Source organism: Adiantum capillus-veneris, chromosome 19, assembly GCF_014529385.1.
Source record: "Adiantum capillus-veneris isolate H3 chromosome 19, ASM1452938v2, whole genome shotgun sequence".
Lineage (NCBI taxonomy): Eukaryota > Viridiplantae > Streptophyta > Polypodiopsida > Polypodiales > Pteridaceae > Adiantum > Adiantum capillus-veneris.
The window spans coordinates 35,008,411-35,030,243 of record NC_140949.1 but is presented as its reverse complement, the minus strand read 5'-3'; the positions used below and the strand labels follow the sequence as shown (position 1 = coordinate 35,030,243).

Genomic DNA, 21,833 nt, shown 5'->3' with positions numbered 1-21,833 from the left:
AGAAGGCTCTTCTCCGTGCCAACTTTGCCCTGAGGCTCAGGATCACTACACTAAGGATTGTCCAAAACAACGGGCCTCTACCTCTGCGAGCCCAAGTCAGAGCCAACCTGAATTTACCTTTCCCAAGATCAATTTGATAGCAGTTAGTACCAACCCCAAGCCACCCCTTTCTGCCCATATGATTGCCTCTCAAGACAAGTTGCAGCTAGTAGAGGAGCCAACTGGTGTCCTCACACGAGCTCAGAGGGCAGCCCTCGGCCTCAATCTTCCAGCAGGTACAGCCCTTTCCTCCCCAATGCCTACACCTCCTCCAGCAGCTCACATGCCATCCCCTAGTGCTAAGAAAGGATCTTTTACTATGCTCTCCGATATTGATGGGGCTTTCTTAGAAGCAGTTGCTGACTTACAAAAGATCAAAGCACCAGAGGAACAACAACAGGTAGAAAAAGCAAAGCATACAGCAGAGACAGTCTTGAAGAACACTTTCCAACAAGTGTCCCTCTATGACATGTTGCGGCTAGATGCAAGTTTCAGAAGTGACACCCTTGCAGTTATTCAGTCACTTTACCCTGGAGCAGGTCCTAGTGGCGGGCACCTCCCAGTACGACCGTCAGAGTCCTATATGATATCCAATCCTACTGCTCCACTCACTGATTATAAAAGCCCTCGCCTCACAGTGTCCGTTTTGGGTCGGCAATTCTCAGGAGTGATAGTGGATGGTGGATCTGGCATCAACCTGATGCCCGAGTTCACTATGTTAGCTCTAGGTCTACAGCCTACTCGCCCTGCTCCCTTCACAGTTACATTGGCCGATCAACGAACAGTCTACCCAGTGGGCATAGTGGACAATGTGCCTCTGCAGGTACAAGACTTTACTTTTAACTTGGATTTTGTTGTGGTTCGTCTTCCCCAGGTTGAGGGCGGATTTCCTTTACTCATTGGAAGACCATGGCTGCGACACACTAAAGCACTTCATGATTGGGGAAACGACGCAATGTGGATACATGATTCTGGATCCTCGATGCAACCCATTCTCTTAGAAGGTGGTATGGATCCTGTGGTGCAGCAAGTTTCTTTGTCAATGGAAACTAACCCTGCACAGGAACAGCCTACTACACCTGAAGGGGCAGACGAAGATCTACTGGAGTGGTTGGAGGCTACCAAATCTATGCCTTGTTATGGAGTCTCTATTCACTCTTTGCCTGAAAAAACACCCTCTTCAAATGATTCCACAGTAGCTAAATCTAATGTGCCACCTGAGCCTATGAAGCAGCATAGAAGCAGTAAGAAATCTCCTCTACAGGAGTTCACCCCCCCTCAAACATCAATCCCTTTGGTGTTTGCTTCTCCGACCAAAACAAAGCTCTTCTCTGTGTCTAGCAACAACCCTTTACAGAGCCAATCCTGCAAGATGAATTCCAAGATCATGATGGCTGTCTCGCTCATGATAGCTGTGTGCTCTTTATTTGCACCTATCTACCCCTATCCCCTCAATCCTATACACAATCAGAATGCCCACATCCCCTACCCACCCCCTCTCTCCCTCTCGCCCCTACCCCCTCCCCCTCACCCCTCTCGCCCCTACCCTCCCCCTACCCTCCCCCTCTCGCCCCTACCCACCCCCACCTTCCCTCTCGCCCCTACCCTCCCCCTACCCTCCCTCTCTCGCCCCTACCCACCCCCTCATTCCCTCTCGCCCCTACCCAGTTCCCCTCGCCCATACCCACTTCCCCTCTCACCACTACCCACCCCTCACTCCCCCTGAACCCTATCTAGCCCTCTCAAGTTCAGCTTTCATTCTGTCATCATCATGGAGCTTAACCCTATTTGCGGTGTTACTCGGGTTTATGGTCATCCCTCTTTTCGAGAAGAGTGTTGTTGCAAAAAGAGTGGCAAGGGTCATCTGCAACTTCAAGCATGGCCCAGGCTTTACAATCATACATACTGGGTTCCTGCCTAGTTAGAGGCTTAAGGCGAGTGCATGCAGTGCAGTGTTTTTAACTCCACTTTTGAAGTCTGTAAGGTCATGGGCCTAACACCTGCTTCAGAAAGATGTACGGATGCAGTACCTAGTGGTTTTCCTTCACAATTTTTTCAGTATTTCCTCACCGAGACGGTGAGTGGTCTTGTGGCGGGCAACCTGTAGCAGGGCTACAGTGTCACTTCACAGGGCAGACAGTTGGACAGTTGGCTACACTGGGTCTGGTTCACACTGGACGGACCTCTGGTCTAGGGAGTGACACGTGGCAAGGTACCTACCGACGGTGGTCTAGTGGACCTCGTGGCCAGGTCACCACATGGCTGACATTATGAGCCGTTGGTGGCTCTTTATGGTGGTACATATCAGTAGTCGTTTTGGGATAGTTCCATCTTATCTTGCACGTAGTCGTCTAGAGAGTCTTACACAGAGCACTGCTTCACCATCCCTGCACATCTGAGCCTCGACACCCCATTTGTACCTGTGAGTCCTGGGCTGGAGCGGAGTGTGCTGCCACGCCAGAGTCTGTACATGGTTCTTGGAGCTAGTCGAGTCCACATGTTCTGGTCCATTGTTGTGTCTCTGTTGTTATCCATTGTTTCTGTGTTGTTATCCGTTGTTTCTGTGTTTCATTCTGTTTGAGAGAGTTTTCATTTGTTTGAGTGAGATTGTCACGCTTATTGCACTGAGGGGCACCCACACTGTAGAGAGCACGACGCATTATCCGCGCTACAGGTGCTCAACTTGCAGGGACATGGATTCCGTTGCTATTATATGCTGATGATATTGTGCTGATCTCAGATTCTCAAGAGGGGATGCAGCGTCATTTGGATGCATTGCATGTATTTGCACGGGACAGTGGATTGTCTGTGAACCTTGGTAAGACCAAGGTAATGGTGTTTAACACCACGGCGCAATGGGTAAGAAGGTCCGCCCCCACTTTTACATATGGTCGAGAGACTATGGAGTATGCAGATACATATACTTATCTTGGGGCGGTTTTCAGTGGTCCAGTATTTTCCTTAAGGCGTGCACAGATATGCGATTGACCAGAGCCTATGCAGCATTGGGGAGACTTGAGAGGATATGTTCGCAGGTTCAGTTCCAGGAACCTTGGACAAAGCTTTGGCTCTTTGACACTTTGGTCACTTCGGCCATGCTGTACGGAGTGGAAATATGGGGCCGCTCAATTGATCATCATAGCAGAGCTGGCAGTACTGATGGATGGAGATTTATGGAGAAGCCCTTGGTGTCTATGATTTCTCGGATGATTAGGGCCAAGGCCTCAGCACAAGATGACATTATTAGGGCGGAGCTCGTTGCTCCTCCATTGGTAGTGGAGGCACTCACTCGATCAGTTTCATTTATGCATAGCGCTTGGGCTCTCCCTAGAGACAGATATGCTCGATTAGCACTAGAGTCTTCGCGACAGTTGGCATTGCAGGGAGATAGATCATGTTGGTATAAAGAGATGGCATCTTGGTTTCAGTTACATGGCTTTAGTATGGATCGGCTACCCCCATTTTAGTACTCTCTGGATGCACCCTCCATCTCCCTCACTAGGGCAAAGATTACCAGGCTCATCAGACAGGACTTGATTCAGTTGGATACGAAGAGGACATGGATACAACCTACGCATGAGCTAGGTACGAAGATGACTTTCTATAGAGAGCATCTTCTCCAACTCACGGAGGATGGTTTTGTGATCAGACCAGGATACATGGACACTCATCTATCCCACCGAATACGATGTGCTATTGGTCAGATACGCACATCCTCACAGCAGCTAGAGATCGAGACATGCAAATTTAGAGGAGTACCTGCTGAGTCCAGGATTTGTCAGCTGTGCCAGATAAAGCTAGAGACAGAGCTACATTACATATGTCACTGCCCAGTATACTATGAGATACGAGGCCGCTTTCACTGTCTATTCAGAGAGGGTTTTGGGCCACTTCCTAGAGTCATGAGATACCAGGATCAGAAATGCCTCGGATTATACTTACTGGAGATTCGCAACACAGAGAGGACCTCTTGAAGAGGGGCACAATGAGAGAGATCCAGCAACAGCAGAAGATTACAAATTTCTTTCAGTCACAGACACAGGAGTCCCAGCAGCCCCAGCAGCATAACAACACCAGAGGCACCAGAGGCATACTGCTTGATTGGGCGATAGAGTTGGAGCGGTCACCTCGCCCACGGATGAAGGGGCCCTCTCGACATCGACGCAGATTGCGATAGAGGATCCATACCATACTAGCGCGACATAGAAGCCGTCCCGACAGAGTGCCTACCTTGGAGGACATTGAATCTCTATAGCCTTTTGGATACTGATGTATATGTATATGATGCCTCGACTGTCAGAGAGCTCCATTGTATCAGCTCACCCCCCCCCCCCCCCTTTTTGTATTCCCTTTGTATCAGCTTTCACCCCACCCCTACCCACTATTTTCTTTTCAGTTCTTTGTACTTTTTGTACCCAAACCTGGTATTAGATTCACCACATGTAACCTTTTGGTCTCATAGGTCATTTTGGCCTTTTGAAGACGTTAATATTACATTACATCTCTCTCTCTCTCTCTCTCTCTCTCTCTCTCTCTCTCTCTCTCTCTCTCTCTCTCTCTCTCTCTCGGATAGTTTCCCACAACATTAAAACTCTCTTCTTCTTCTTCTTCTGGTATGGGGTGATGACATCATGGTTTCAGGTACATGGGTTTAGCATGGACAGATTGCCCCCCTTCTAGTACTCATTGGATGCACCATCTCTGACTCTTACACAATCCGAGATCCACCAAGACGTAACTCAACTAGATACTAGTAGGACTTGGATACAGCCAGCACAGGAGTTGGGCACGAAGATGGCTTTCTATCGAGAGCATCCTCTCCAGCTTACTAAGAATGGTTTTGTGACGAGACCCAGATACATGGACACCCACTTATCTCATGGGATACGATGTGCTATTGGCCAGATACGCACATCTTCACACCAGCTTCAAATCGAGACTGGTAGATACAGCGGAGTACCAGCAGAGGCCAGGACATGTCCCCTATGTCACATGGAGCCTGAGACAGAGTTGCACTACACATGCCACTACCCAGTTTACCATGAGATACGAGGCCGCTTTCACTGCCTGTTCAGAGAGAGCTTTGGACCACTCTCAAGAGTCATGGGGTATGAGGACCAGAGTTGTCTGGGTCTGTTTTTGCTCGAGTTGCGCAGACACACAGAGCCTGATGAGAGACAAGGCTAATCAGTCTCAGAGATGGAACACAGTCTTCTTTAGAGTGAACACTGGGCAGCCAGAGGAGCGGCTACCACTGCAAAGCTCACATTCTCCTCACACCAGAGGCACATTGATCGATCGAGCGACCGAGCTAGGGAGATCTAGACACCCACGACAACAGAGGACTACAAAGCATAGACAGAGGCTACATCAGAGGATTCGAATCACTTTGGCCCGACATGCACGACGCCCCATCATACTATTGACCATGGAGGAGATTGATGAGATCTGCCACAGAACGATGATGGATCTCCTATGATTCAGCTATTTTGAGGATTCTACACCCTATTCATCTTGTATCAGCCTTTGTATTAGCTCTCACCCATTATATTCCCACACGCACACCCACATTGAGTTGTATTAGCCCCCATTCACTACTTTCACCCCCCTACTCATATCCTACACAATTCCAACTAGCTGCTTAGTTCACATCTAGTAGTTAAGATTTTAGTTTTCACTTTACTTCATTTCATTTTTGTACCCAGACATTGTATTAGATCCACCAAGATTGTATCAGTTTGGTCTCCTAGGTCATTTTGGCCTTTTGAAGACATTTAATATAACAATTCATTTCATTTCATATCTCTCTCTCTCTCTCTCTCTCTCTCTCTCTCTCTCTCTCTCTCTCTCTCTCTCTCTCTCTCTCTCTCTCTCTCTCTCTCTCTCTCTCTCTCTCTCTCTCTCTCTCTCTAGATAGAATCATGCAATACCAAGATCAAAGATGCTTAGGCTTGTACCTACTGGAACTACATCGGCACAGGGATAATCTAATGAGAAGACAAAGAGCACTACAGCCTCAGAGGCAGATCACAGATTTCTTCGGATCGAGAGAAGCAGGAGTGGACGGAGAAACAAGAGGCCAACAGCCAGCACAAAGGAGTACCAATATTCATACCGAAGGCACCCTAATTGACAGAGCGACTGAGCTTAGGAAATCGAGACGACCACAACCAAGATGCAGAAGCACACTCCATCGGAGGAGACGACAACAAAGGATTAGAAGCATTCTAGCCAGACACCTAGAATGCTCCTAAGAAGTCTATTTACTACTTTGTATTTAGTTTTTCACATTTATTTTCACACTTTTCACACTTAGTACTTTAGTACTAAGGTACCCAGACATTGTAACAGATTCACCACTTTTGTATCAGTTTGGTCTCATAGGTCATTCTGGCCTGTTGAAGACGTTTAATATAACATTTCATTTCATTTCTCTCTCCCCCCCCCAAAGTTGTGGCTCTTTGATACTTTGGTTGCCTCTACTATGAAATATGGGGTGCAGGTTTGGGGACCTTCTGTGGGCCAGGATGGTTGGAGACGTATGGAGAGGCCCTTGGTATCTATGATCTCTCAGGTGATTAGAGCCAAGGCCTCCGTACCGCATGATATCATTCGAGCGCAGTTAGCTGTCCCCCCTGTGGAGATTGAGGCGCTGACCATATCACTCTCCTTTGTACACGGTCTATGGGATACTACCAGAGAGAGAGATGCCAGGTTGGCCCTAGAGTCCTCCAAACCGTTAGCTCCACAGGGGGATACATCATGCTGGTATGCACAAATGACATCACCATGGGCAGGTTGCTTCCTTTTCAGTACTCTCTACAGGGACCCTTGATGTCTCTGACAAGGGTGGAGATTACTAGACTCATTCGTCAGGATCTGATCCAGCTGGACACGAGGAGGACATGGATAGAGCCGGTACAGGAGTTGGGCACGAAGATGGCTTTCTATAGAGAGCATCTTCTCCACCCACAGGGGATGGGTTTGTGATTCGACCTAGCTATGTGGACACACATCTTTCTCATGGTTTGCGTTGTGCCCTTGGCCAGATACGCACATCCTCACATCAGCTCGAGATTGAGAATGGCAGATTCAAAGGGATACCGGCAGATAGCAAGATATGCCGCTTATGTCATCTAGAGCCAGAGACAGAGTTACATTACATATGTCATTGCACAGTTTACTATGAGATACGAGGCCGTTTTCATTGTATATTCAAAGAGGGTTTTGGGCCTCTATCTAGGGTCATGAGTTATGAGGATCAGAGATGTCTTGACTGTATCTACTTGAGTTACACAGGCATAGAGACACTTTACTGAGGAGAGCTGGAGAGAGACAGTCCCAGAGACAGATTACAGATTTCTTTACACTAGATATTGGACACCCAAAGGAGCAGCCACCATTGCGTAGCTCTGCCCGCACTCATACTGCCACTACTGACATTCTCATAGACCGAGCATTGGAGCTAGGGAGATCTAGACAACCACGATTAAGGAGAGGAGCTACACAGTATCGACGGAGACTACAACAGAGGATTCGAGCCATACTTTCTCGACGTCTAGAGTGCAGATGAGGATGGATCTCTACCATCTCTCCCCCCCCCCCCCCCCTCTCATTGTCCTACACATTGTACTGGGCACCTTTTGTATTAGCTGGCACATCCATACAGTCCTAGCTTGCAGTAGTTGTATTTTTTGTTTTAGTTCTTTTGATTTCGGACATGGTATCAGATTCACTATGTTGTAACAGCTTGGTCTCAGATTTGGGGACCGTCTGTTGGCAGTGCTAGTTGGAGTAATATGGAGAGACCCTTGATATCTATGATTTCTAGGCTGATTAGAGCCAAGGCCTCAATTCCACATGACATCATACGTGCGGAGCTGGCTGCCCCACCCATGGAGGTTGAGGCACTCACCAGATCAGTATCATTTGGGGACCGTCTGTTGGCAGTGCTAGTTGGAGTAATATGGAGAGACCCTTGATATCTATGATTTCTAGGCTGATTAGAGCCAAGGCCTCAGTTCCACATGACATCATACGTGCGGAGCTGGCTGCCCCACCCATGGAGGTTGAGGCACTCACCAGATCAGTATCATTTGTACACAGCTTATGGGACACCACCAGGGATAGGTATGCTAGGCTTGCTCTTGAGTCATCCAGACAGCTGGCATTACAGGGAGATACATCATGTTGGTATGCACAGATGAGCTCATGGTTTCAGAGGCATGGTTTCAGCATGGACAGGCTGCCCCCTTTCCAGTATTCTCTTGAGCACCATCTTTGGCTCTCACACGGATGGAGACTACTAGACTCATTCGGCAGGATCTTATCCAGCTTGATAGCAAGAGGACATGGATAGAGCCATCACTGGAGTTGGGTACGAAGAGGGCTTTCTATAGAGAGCATCTTCTCCAACTCACGACAGACGGATTTGTCACACGGCCAGCTACATGGACACACATCTATCTCATGGGTTACGATGTGCCATAGGCCAGATTCGTACATCTTCACACCAGCTTGGGATTGAGACAGGTAGATTCAGAGGCATACCAGCAGAAAATAGGATATGTCAGTTATGCCATGCAGAGCCAGAGACAAAGTTTCACTACATATGTCACTGCACAATCTACTATAAAATACGGGGACGCTTTCATTGTTTATTCAGAGATGGTTTTGACTCGTTAGATAGAGTCATGAGATATCAGGATCAAAGATGTCTCGGATTATTTCTACTTGAGATACAGAGACAGAGACGCTCTATTGAGAGGGCAAAGACAGAGACAGCCCCAGAGACGCATCTCAGATTTCTTCAGTTTGAGTACCACAGAGGCAGAGGGGACACCACCATCACAAAGCTCGGTTCCCACCCATACACACACCAGCGGTACTCTCATTGACCGAGCTATAGAGTTGGGGAGATCGAGACGACCGCAACTGAGGAGGGGAGCCACGCAGCACCGGCGGAGATTGCGGCAGAGGATCCACAGGATTCTAGCACGACACCCAAAGTGTCGATCAGGATAGGCCTCATGCTACTGCTATATTATATCATGGTGACACTTATCCCCACTTTGTACCTTTGTGGCATGATACCATTGCTCAGCCTACCAGACACCCATAGGAGTCGGTAGCACTCCTATCTCAGTTCTCTGTTTGTAGTTTTCTTTGTTTGTATCCAGACTTGGTACTAGACTCATCATTGTAATCAGTTGGTCTCATAGGTCATTTTGGCCTTTTGTAGATTTCATCTCTCTCTCTCTCTCTCTCTCTCTCTCTCTCTCTCTCTCTCTCTCTCTCTCTCTCTCTCTCTCTCTCTCTCTGAGTTACCTGAGACTTGGAGGTTGTCTACTATTGTGCTTATCTTCAAAGCAGGTGATCCTACACAGCCTGGGAATTTCCGCACTATTATGGTTGGGCACACATTGGCACGGTTGTATGCATCCATTCTTGAGCAGCAGTTGAGTAATTGGGTAGAGGAGGAGGGTGTACGAGCAAAGAGCCAAGCCAGTTCCAAGAGGGGTTTCTCCACTCTTGATCATATTTTGACCCTCAAGCCATCATTGAGGAGGGCAGGTCACATGGGAGACGGATTTATTGTAGCTTTGTGGATTTCCACAAAGCACTTGACATGGTATCGAGAGCTCGATTGATACACAGACTGTAAGCGATGGGGGTGCCCATAGTGTTGATTCGGGGGATTATGCCATATGGCTCTATACAAATCAATGATGGGACATGTACGCACTCCGGAGGGGATATCTGATTTAGCTCACTCCACCATTGGGGTGAAACAGGGTTGCCCATTGTCTTCTACTCTATTTGGTATGTATGTTGATGAGGTGTTTGATTACATTGGGGACAGAGAGGGTGATAGAGGTGCCCAGCTTCCAGGGACGTGGATCCCATTGTTGTTATATGTTGATGATATTGTGTTGATCTCTAACTCACCAGAGGGTATGCAGCGACAGCTGGATGCATTACACAGTTTTGCAGAGGATAATGGATTGTCTGTAAACCTTGGTAAAACCAAGGTTATGGTGTTTAACACCACACCACAGTGGATCAGGAGATCAGCACCGACTTTCACATATGGTCAGGAGATTGTAGAGTATAAAAATGCATACACTTACCTTGGGGTTGTCTTCACTGGGCCGAGGTTTTCTTTGAGGAGAGCAGCAAAGACTAGACTGACTAGAGCTTTTGCGGCCTTGGGAGGCTTGGAGAGGATGTGTTCGCAAGTTCAGTTCCAAGAACCTCGGACAAAGTTATGGCTCTTTGATACTTTAGTAGCCTCAGCTATGTTGTATGGGGTGCAGATATGGGGGCCTTCTGTAGGCCAGGATGGTTGGAGACGTATGGAGAGGCCCTTGGTATCTATGATCTCTCGACTGATCAGAGCCAAGGCCTCTGTACCCCATGCTATCGTTCGAGGAGAGCTAATTGCCCCTCCTATGGAGATTGAGGCGCTTACCAGATCGGTCTCCTTTGTGCAAAGCTTGTGGGATACTACTAGAGACAGATATGCTAGACTGGCCCTTGAGTCTTCCAGACAGTTAGCTCTTCAGGGGGACACCATGCTGGTATGCACAGATGACATCATGGTTTCAGAAGCATGGCTTTACCATGAACAGGTTGCCCCCTTCCAATACTCTCTTCAGGCACCCTCGATGTCTCTTACACGGGTGGAGATTACTAGACTCATTCGTCAGGACCTGATCCAGCTGGATACCAGGAGGACATGGATAGAGCTGCCACACGAGTTATATGTCTCATGGTTTGTGGTGCACCATTGGTCAGATACGCACATCCTCACATCAGCTGGAGATTGAGACTGGTAGATTCAGAGGGATACCAGCAAACAACAAGATATGCTGCTTATGCCAGCTAGAGCCAGAGACAGAGCTACATTACATATGTCATTGCACAGTGTACTATGAGATACAGGGCTGTTTCCACAGCTTATTCAGATAGGGTTTCAATCCTTTCTCTAGGGTCATGAGTTATGAGGATCAGAGATGTCTTGGGCTATATCTACTTGAGTTACACAGATATAGAGACACTTTACTGGGGAGAGATAGAGAGAGAGAGTCCCAGAGACAGACTACAGATTTCTTTTCACTAGATATGGGACAGCCAGAGGAGCAGCCGTCACTATAGAGCTCGGCCCACACTCATTCGACCACTACCGGCACTTGAGCTACGCAGATCCAGACGGCCATGATTGAGGGGAGGGGCTACACAACATCGACAGAGACTACAGTAGAAGATTCGAGCCATACTCTCTCGACATCCAGAGTGCAGATGAGGATGCATTCTAGTAGTTGTATCTTTGTTCTGGTTCTTTTGTACCCAGACATGGTATTAGATTCACCATTTTGTAACAGATTGGTCTCATAGGTCATTTTGGCCTTTTGAAGACGTTAATATAACATTTCATTTCATTTCATTTCTCTTACACAGTGCGAGATCACACGGCTCAACCGCCAGAACCTGACTCAGCTAGACACTAGGAGGACATGGAGACAGCCAGAGCAGGAGCTGGGCACGAAGATGGCTTTCCACAGAGAGCATCTTCTCCAGCTGACGGAGGATGGCTTTGTGACGAGATCCAGATACATGGACACCCACTTGTCTCATGGGATTCGATGTGCTATTGGCCAGATACGCACATCTTCACACCAGCTTCGGGTCCAGACTAGGAGATACAGCGGAGTACCAGCAGAGGCCAGGACATGTCCCCCTATGTCACATGGAGCCTGAGACAGAGTTGCACTACACATGCCACTGCCCAGTCTACTACGAGATACAAGGCCGCTTCACTGCTTGTTCAGAGAGGGCTTTGGACCACTCTCCAAAGTCATGGGATACGAGGACCAGAGATGCCTGGGTTTGTTTCTGCTCGAGCTGTGCAAACACAGAGAGAGTCTGATGAGAGGAGAGACTAGCCAGTCTTAGAGACGGATCACAAACTTCTTTAGAGCAGATATTGGACAATTGGAGGAGCTACTACGACAGCAAAGCCCACACAATCTCGTCCCAAATCAGCTGGTGCATATGAGGGAATGTATGCCGAAGACTATGGAAACCGAAAAGAAAGCAAGCTGCCATTTATGGGGTCTAGAGAGCTTGCCCCCCCCCCCCCCCCCCCCCCCCGTTCCCCCCAACCAACACTTATATTGAGGATCTCATTAATGGCATGACTATGCAGAGACAATCTGTCATGTTTTTGGGCAGCAACCGATACAAAGCCTCTACCACCTCTACTCGTCACTGCATCGATCGTGAGCAGGCTACACTACATGTACAACACACACTGTTGGACAATCGCACATGCATGCAAAGTGAGCATCTCATTTATGCAATCAATACCTTCAAGATCTAGAGATATTTTGAATGCAGAGAGGCCTTGCTGTGAACCTTGGCAAATCCAGGTCGTGATCCTCCACCCTCTCAACAAAGTTGTCTTTTACATTTGCAGGCAGCCAGGTTGACGTGGTCAACTCTTATGTCTACACTGGCACTACAAACCCCATCATGTGAATGCAGTCAGAGACCCTCTCACTAGAGGTTAGGCTGCATTGGTGTTGCTTGACCACTGGTGCCAGTGGGCCCATCTTCCATTAATTTGACATAGCTCCACCACACCGCATTAGGAATCTCCTGCAACTGCCCCAGTTAAAGAAAGTCAAAGAAGCTACAAAATCCTACATCAGAGCCTTCCATAGAGTAGGTGGAACGTCAGAAAAGACCAGAAAAAGCTTTCTAAAACGCACATAAATAAAGATGGTGGATTCTTTGACAGAATGCATGGTCACATTGCAGCAAGATTGTTACATCAGCAGAATAGAGCTCAGGAATAAAATCAACTTGGAGTGTATCTGAATGAATACAATTTACAAACTCAAACTGACACTTGTCACACACCTGAAGGGACAAAGCTTGAGCCTCTGCATCAGCACGAGCATGTAAGTCATCTGTGAGACGTGCAATTTTGCACTGCAGTGCAGAACGCTCGGCCTCAAATTCTTGCACACTCTTTTGAAGTGCCTGCTCTAGCTCTTTCTTCTCTTTTTCCAAGGTTGTTGCTCTGCATGAATTTCCAACAATTTAGACGTACCGACTATTTCTTCCCTACCATTTCACCTTTATTTGCAAATCAAAATTCAAGCATCCCGATCATCCCCATACCTCTGAGCCAAGCGGCGTTGAAGCTCAAGTGTTTGCTCCATATCCTCATGAAGTGCATTCAGTTCTTTCTCTGCTCTTTCAACATTTTCATGATTTTGTTTCATATATAGCTCCAGTCTGCCTTCAATCGTAAACAAAGCATAGTTACTTGTAAGAAGGATCAGCATATTGTAAACAGCTTTTGTCGTAAAACTCTTTTCACTTTTGACACCACAACACATGCATCCAGATGATTCCATGCAAGAAATAATTACTTTAGGTAACTTGAACTTCTTTTTGATAAAGAGCAACCTATTGTCCTGCTCAAAAATATATACAAATTCTTCTGCAATCCTTAAATTATCCTAATGACCATGCTATTCAAACTTTACCTCACAGACCTGGGTTCAGGTTGGGAATGTGGTGATGGCTGTCGAGAACAAGCAAAGGTCAAACTATGGGTACCATGGTGTATGAAAGATGAAGTGTGAGCCTACAGGAAGAGGAGATCTCTCCAAAAGCAGCTTTAATAAGCACTGCTCTAATAGCTATACCAAAAAGATCCATGGACGAGATGAAAGATATGTTGAAGGGGAGGGAGGGCAGCTAACAAGGCGAGAAGCCAATCAAAAATCTCAAAGGGGGAGAGAGCAGTGCCAATCATGTGGCCAAAGAATGCTTTCCAAGAGAGTCCATGAAAGCAATTTCGTCTTCCTGCTCTCTAACCGGTTGATTGATCAAGGGGTGACAAGCGGACACTCGAAATTGGCACAAAAGTCACAATATTGTTAACCGAAGGTGCACATAGAGAAGAGGTCACAGCCCTCAAGCGAGAGCTTGCGGATAGAGTAAGCAGTGGACAGGAAGAAGGGGAATTTCAGCCCTCGGTGATAGACGAGATCAAGGTCATCAAGGAGAACGTACGGATGATCACAGAGGAGGAGAAACAGAAGGTGGTAAAGACGTCTTCGTGGATGGATGTGATCACGAAGACGCTGAAGAAGGCGGATGAGGCCAAGAAATGGATAGAAGTCGCTAAGAAAGGGAAAGGGAAAGAAACCACATCCGGCCCCACTCCTACAATCATCAACATGACTCTAGCGGAAGAGCAACGAAGGAAAACTAGAGCCTTGCATATAAGAGTAACCGGTCTAAAAGACCGAGATGATGTGAAGGGGAAGTCGAAGAACTTCTCTGCATGATGGGTAGTGAGGCTACACATACAAAGGCATGGAGGGTAGGGAAGAAGACACAAGGCAATGGGGAGACTTCAAAAGGGAGAGCTTTAATCATCCGTTTCCCATCCATGGAGGCAAAGAAGGACTTCTTGAAGAAGCGCCCTACACTAAAGAAAACGGGCATATTCCTTGGAGATGACCTCACTCTCACACAACTTGCGCATATGAGAGAGGTAATGCCAAAGATTCAAGCAGCAAGGGAAAAGGGAAAGACGGCCTTCTACAGAGACGGCCGGGTGGTGATTGTAGAGCGGCGCTCCACATGAGGGTACAAGACCTATGGGACCAAACTCAAAGTTGCCACCTGAAATTGTAATGGATCTATGCGCCTTGATGTGGGTGCTTTTGAGGATAGTTTGACGGGAAGAGAGATCGTCTTCTACTATGAGACACATCAGGCCCCGGGGCAATCTATGCCTCACATTAGTGGATATAGATAGGACAGCCTGTAGACAGGAGACACGATCAGAGCACAGAGGGCAGGGCTCAGGAGGAGTGGCAGTGTTATTCAGGGAGGAGTTGCAGTTATTGATACATATAGCCCGCAGGGATGAGCAAGCTAGGTACATGTGGGTGAGATTGAGAGCAGAGAAAGGCAGATATCTTTACATTGCTATTTGCTACTTTCTCCCAAGTACGTCAGTTTATGCATCACCCAGAGGACAGTCCCCCTTCTCTATTCTGGATGATGACATATGGGAGTTCTGTAGAGATGGTGACATCATCATTCTAGGGGATTTCAATGCTAGGACTGCCCATCATCAGACAGTTATTTTATGATACTTCAGAGGAGATGCTGAGAGAGTTGGATGTTGCAGAGACGGGCCTATCCAGACTATCAAAGGATGGAGAACACACTGAGTATGGACGACACTTGATAGACATGGGGACTGCACATGGATTGGCCATCTTGAATGGCCCACAGAGATTTCCCGCTGCGGGGGGTTTGACATGCTTTCCACACAGACATGGAGCCAGCACAGTAGATTATGTCATGGCACAGCCGAGCCTCATCTCTAGTATCCAGGACCTCACGGTTGGACCCAGACCTGTTGGTGTGGCAGTGGATCATGCTCTTGTGTCGCTGACTATTTCTTTTCAGTTTAGTGTAGCACACAGGCTACGGGCAACAGCCCCTACTCGCTACACCTTCACGGGGGAGACTGACTCTGTATACATAGATGGGATCTACAGACGCCTGTGCACATAGGAGCCAAGGAGACCTCTGGAGGAGCTTACTACTATACTGACACAGACACTACATGATGCAGCAGCAGAGGCATACCCACATACCGAACCTGAGCAGAGACACCGTTCAGAGAGCATGCCCCAAAACAGTTGGTATGATGAGGAATGCCGGGACACTAGAGCTAGACTTCAGAGGAGGTGCTTTTGGGGGACATCACTCACAGGCAGTTACAGATTGACTTCCGACGCCTAGTGCGGAGGAAGAAGAGGGCATTTTAGGCTCGCCTAGAGCAGGATCTATAGCAGCTATTCTTGAGTCAGGACTCACGTGAGGCATGGAGGCTCTTTCATGAGCACTCCCCCCCCCCTGCCATCACTTCTACATAGGCCGGAGGCCAATATGCATCATCTCTGTACATAGTTCCTGAGCAGCCCCCCCTTCCCGACCCCCCGATCCATGCCCACACATATGTGCTTTTTTCACCACTGAGACGGTGAGGAAGGCCATTGACAGGATGAGGACTGGGAGAGCATATGATCATGATGGCTTAGTGGCTGAGCATTTCACGCATGCCAGAGATTTACTAGCAGCGCTTCTCGCAGTTATGTTCAACCGTGCCATGTGTGAGGGCTTGCCTGATACTTGGAGCCTATCTACTAGTGTACCTATCTTCAAGTCGGGAGACCCTATGGAGCCTGGGAACTATCGCACTATCATGATTGGACACACATTGACACGGTTCTATTCTTTAGCAGCAGCTGAGTAGATGGGCAGAGAGGGAGGGGATACGCGCAGCCGGGCAGGCAGGTTTCAGGATGGTTTTCTACTCTTGACCATATCTTGACACTCAGAGCCATCATTGAGGAGGGCAAATCGCGTGGGAGACGGATCTATTGTAGCTTTGTGGATTTCCACAAAGCATTTGACATAGTGCCCAGAGCTAGATTGATGCGCAGATTACAGCAGATGGGAGTACCCACAGAGCTCATTTGGGGGGTCATGGCATTATACAGATCAATAGTGGGGCATTTACACACCCCAGAGGGTCTATCCACACCGGTTTACTCCACTATTGGGGTGAAGCAGGGCTGCCCGCTCTCTCCTACTCTATTTGGTATGTATGTAGATGAGTTTCTGACTACATTGTAAGAGATGGTGATAGAGGTGCACAGCTTGCAGGGACATGGATTCCACTATTGTTATATGCTGATGATATTGTGTTGATCTCCGACTCTCCGAAGGGGATGCAATGTCACTTGGATGCTTTGCATAGGTTTGCCCACGGAAGTGGTTTGTCCGTCAACCTTGGTAAAACCAAGGTCATGGTATTTAATACCACCCCACAGTGGATCAGGAGGTCAGTGCCCGCCTTCACATACGGCCAGGAGAAGGTGGAGTATACAGCTGCTTACACTTACCTTGGAGTGGTTTTTAGTGGGCCAGCATTTTCATTGAGGAGGGCAGCAAAGACTAGATTGACCAGAGCCCATGCAGCATTGGGTAGATTGGAAAGGATGTGTTTACATATTCAGTTTCAGGAGCCTCAATCAAAGCTCTGGCTCTTTGACACTTTGGTGGCTTCTGCATTGCTTTATGGAGCTGAGATTTGAGGACCTTCACTGGATCATCACGGGAGGACAAGCCGTAGTGATGGATGGGGGGACATGGAGAAGCCTCTAGTCTCTATGATCTCGCGGCTCATTAGAGCCAAGGCTTCAGTACCACGTGCTATTACACGAGCAGAGCTAGCTGCCCCCCCCCCCCCCACTGGTGGTTGAGGCGCTCACCAGATCTGTCTCCTTCATACACCGCATGTGGGAACTTCCCAGAGACAGATATGCACGCCTTGCACTTGAGTCCTCTCGACAGTTAATCATGCAGGGAGATACAGCATGCTGGTATGGGGAGATGACTTCATGGTTTCAGGCGCATGGGTTCAGCATAGACAGATTGCCTCCCTTCCAGTACTCACTGGATGCGCCCTCTATGACTCTTACACAGTCCGAGATCACCAGGCTCATTCGTCAAGACTTGACTCAACTAGACACCGAGAGGACATGGATACAGCCAGCACAGGAGCTGGGCACGACGATGGCTTTCTACAGAGAGCATCTCCTCCAGCTTACGGAGGATAGTTTTGTGACGAGGCCCAGATACATGGACACCCACTTGTCTCATGGGATACGATGTGCTATTGGCCAGATACGCACATCTTCACACCAGCTGCGGATCGAGACTGGAAGATACAGCGGAGTACCAACAAAGGCCAGGACATGCCCCTTGTGTGACATCGAGCCTGAGACAGAGTTGCACTACACATGCCATTGCCCCGTCTACTACGAGATACGAGGCCGCTTCCATTGCTTGTTCAAAGAGGGCTTTGGACCATTCTCTAGAGTCATGCGGTACGAGGATCAGAGATGCCTGGGTTTGTTCTTGCTCGAGCTGCACAGACGCAGAGAGAGCCTGATGGGAGGAGAGGCTAGCCAGTCTCAGAGACAGATCACGGACTTCTATAGAGCTGCCATTGGACACCGGGAGGAGTTACTACCACAGCAGAGCTCGTCGCTTTACACCAGAGGCATACTGATCGACCGAGCGACTGAGCTGGGGAGATCCAGACGGCCATGACTACGGAGGACTACACAGCATTGACGGAGGCTGCATCAGAGGATTCGGATCACTTTGGCTCGACATGCACGACGCCCGGTCAGACTACTGACCATGGAGGAAATTGATGAGATCCGCCAGCGACCGATGCTAGATCTCATGTGATCTAGCTATCCCAGCTAGTTGTTTAGCTGCTTAGTCCACACCTAGCAGTTTAGGATTCCATAGTATTTTATTTGTCATTATGTCATCTTGTTACTCTGACTTTGTATCAGATCCACCATATTGTAACTTTCTGGTCTCATAGGTCACTTTGGCCTTTTGAAGAGGTTAATATAACATTTCATTTCATTTCATCTCTCTCTCTCTCTCTCTCTCTCTCTCTCTCTCTCTCTCTCTCTCTCTCTCTCTCTCTTGCCCGCACAGCATCTCCCGCCAGCCATCGCCCAACCTGCCTCCTCAGCAGCGCACCACTCGCCTCCAGCCCACCCCTCGCCTTCAGTCCACCTCTCGCCCCTGCACACCTCTCGCCTTGTGCTGCATTGTGCTGCAGCTCCACCATCACAGCAACCCAGAGACGGGCAGCCCAGGCCACGCTCATATCCATTAGTATCTCAACATTCAAGGGGATGGGCTGTAAACACTAGGCTTCCCGTGCGCTCAGCCTCGCCTCCTCGAGCTCGACCATGGCACCTCTTGACAGGAAAGAAGTGGAGGACATGATAGCCAGAGCTATCACACAGGCCAAGAAAGATGCGGACAAGGCACTGAACGCCGAAGTAAGGAGGATGACGGAAAAGATGAAGCAGATGGAGGATAACATCAGAGGCCTCACAGAAGAAAAGGAGGCCTGGAAGAAAGCATTCGAAGAACTCCGTGACACCTCCAACACGGAGATACACCGTATACAAGAAAGCATCAACCACCTCCGGATCTCCAGGGAAGAGGGGGAAATCTCGAGCTTCGAAGACATAGAAGTAGAGATCAAAAATAAATGGAAAGCAGACATCAAAGAAGAGATCCAGACAGAAATGGAGGCCAAACAATCGGGATGGGTGGAAGTAGTTAAAAAGAATATCAAGAAGGAGGTATGCGAGGAGGTTCACATGGGAGAGCACTTGAGGGTTCAGCTTACTCTCGAGGAGGAGCGATTGCGCCAGATGAGGAAACACAATGTTAGGATCACTGGCCTTAAAGAGGGACCTTCAGCAGAGGAGGATGCACGAGAGCTTTGTAGCCAACTAGGCTACAAAGAGACTATGCCTTTTACAAAGGCATGGCGAGCCGGCCGTGACACCACTGGAGCTCGCCCGTTGATCATGCACTTACGAGGAGATGAGGACCGCACCACCTTTTTTCGCAAAAGGGTGCTCTTACGAGGCCTCCAGGGCGGCCATATCTTTATGGACGAGGACCTCACTCGGATGCAGATCGAGCACAGGAAATCATGCATGCCCAGGGTCCTTCAGGCACGGAAAGAAGGTAAAAAGGCCTTCTTTCGAGATGGTAGAATCTTCATCGACGGCCACCCAATCTCATAGGGATTCGGGACCTATGAGACACATACACTAGCACAGGAGACACCACTCAGAGGGGCAGTCTGGAACTGCAATGGTTCTATATGGACACATCCGGAGCGCCTAGAGGAGATCATCAGTGAGCATGACTTTGTATGTTTTACGGAGACACATGAGAGCCCAGAGAGAGGACTACCTGTAGTCACAGGATTCCAGTGGGAGTCGACTTACAGGACCATCACCAGACAGAGTACAGCTCGGGGGTCAGGAGGGGTGGCCATACTATTCAAACAGAGCTTACACAACCGGATACAGGTGATGAGTAGAGACGAGGAGGCATGCTATATGTGGGTACGGCTAGAGCTCACCCACGAGAGAGGGCTATACATTGCCATATGCTACTTTTCACCACATGGATCACGATATGCTATCCAGGACCCCTACTCTCGACTGTCGGAGGACATTTCTCACTACACATCACTCGGGGAAGTCCTCCTCATGGGGGACTTCAACGGGAGGACACAGAGCCGACAGTGTGAGATCTATGATATGGAGGAGCCGGAGATCATGAGGGCACTTGATGCAGAGGACATGGGGGTGAGTAGAGTGTCTGCAGATGGGGGACAGGACAACACTGGATATGGTAGACACCTTCTTGAGCTTGGCAACAGGCACCATCTCGTTATTTATAACGGGATGGCGAGGTGGCCAGATTCTGGGGGATTCACTTGCTTCCCACACAGTAGCGGAGAGAGCACAGTAGACTATTTGTTGGGCTCTACCAAGACAGCAGAGCTTATACACTCCTTCAGCGTTGCACGCACACCGATAGGGGCGGATCATACTTATCTCACATTCTCCCTTTTTGCTACACAGCTTGCTGACCCCCCCGCCTCCCCCCCTCACACTTACACTACCATTTCTTTCACTCATGAGCTCACTCCTGTTTATATACATCACCTGCATGAGCACCTTATACACTTAGACCCCACAGCACCTCTGGACACACTCACCACACACATTACATCCATCTTACACGAGTCAGCCACTCAAAGTTTCCCACATCGCATACACACACACCCTCCACGCACTGGCACTATGCCACAAAACAGGTGGTACGACGACGAATGTCGAGATCTACACAGACACCTACATATACTGGAGATCAGAGGGGAGATTACACATCGCCAAGCTCAGCGCAAGATGCAAACACTTACCCGTCGTAAAAGACGGGAGTGGGAGGAGCACCAGTATTGGGACATCTATCATTTACTCATGAGCAAGAAGAGTGCTGAGGCATGGCGTCGGATCAGACCTCCCAGGCCATCCACTCCTATTCAGGACCCAGCGACATGGCACAGATATGCCGAGAGCTTATGCGAGATCCCAGGACAGCCACCCATACCTACGCCATCGGCTACCCGACCCACATCATCTACTTTCTTCACCACCCACATGGTGAAGAAAGCTATATCCCACCTACAGCATGGGAGGGCTAGAGATCAGGCAGGCCTACAGGCAGAGCATCTTATATATGGCTGTGATGCATTGGAACCACTCATTGCCCACCTCTTCAACCACGCGCTTTCAGAGGGATTCCCAGAGTCGTGGACAGCACACACCATCGTGCCTATCCACAAATCTGGGGATGCCATGGATCCTAGCACATATCGCACTATCATGATTGGTCCTATACTGGCCAAACTATATGGCGCGGTTTTAGAGGAGGAGCTCAGTTCTCTAGCAGAGGGAGAGGGCATGAGGACACCAGGACAGGCAGGCTTCCGCCGAGCTTTCTCTACTATTGATCATATCTTCACCCTTCGTTGTCTGATCGACCAGACACGGGTGAGGAAGAGGAGATTATATTGTTGCTTCGTTGACTTCCGCAAAGCATTTGACACAGTACCTAGAGAGAGACTTTTCCGATGTCTGGCTGCGCTTGGGATTGGAGACGAGATGGCATGGGGGATCTATGCATTGTATGAGCATGTATCTGGCAGAGTGAGATGCCCGGGTGGATTATCTGACACCCTTGTGAGCACCATTGGTGTGAAACAAGGTTGCCCCCTA

The 21,833-nt window shown here is 48.7% G+C and overlaps 2 protein-coding genes across 16 annotated transcripts in view; one reads left to right on the top strand and one right to left on the bottom strand.

Moving 5' to 3' along the window:
• The window catches only part of LOC147433816 (uncharacterized), a 147,986-nt gene that overhangs the window by 110,259 nt on the left and 15,894 nt on the right, over nt 1-21,833 (bottom strand). For 8 of the 15 annotated variants that reach the window (XR_015185299.1, XR_015185301.1, XR_015185306.1 and 5 more), the window contains exons 3-4: nt 13,228-13,344; nt 12,964-13,126 (exon numbers count right to left, since the gene is read on the bottom strand). Coding sequence is in view for 3 of the 15 variants with exons in the window: in XM_086490425.1 (XP_086346551.1) it covers nt 12,964-13,126; nt 13,228-13,344 (280 nt within the window). In the remaining 12 variants the exon portion in view is untranslated. Of the gene's footprint in view, nt 1-12,408; nt 12,584-12,963; nt 13,127-13,227; nt 13,349-21,833 lie in introns of those variants that run through there. The other 7 variants (XR_015185300.1, XR_015185305.1, XR_015185304.1 and 4 more) reach the window with 3 other exon arrangements.
• Nucleotides 18,824-19,784, top strand: LOC147433817 (uncharacterized). Its single transcript, XM_086490614.1, has one exon. It carries the CDS (start codon nt 18,930-18,932, stop codon nt 19,782-19,784), a length of 855 nt encoding a protein of 284 aa, XP_086346740.1. The 5' UTR covers nt 18,824-18,929.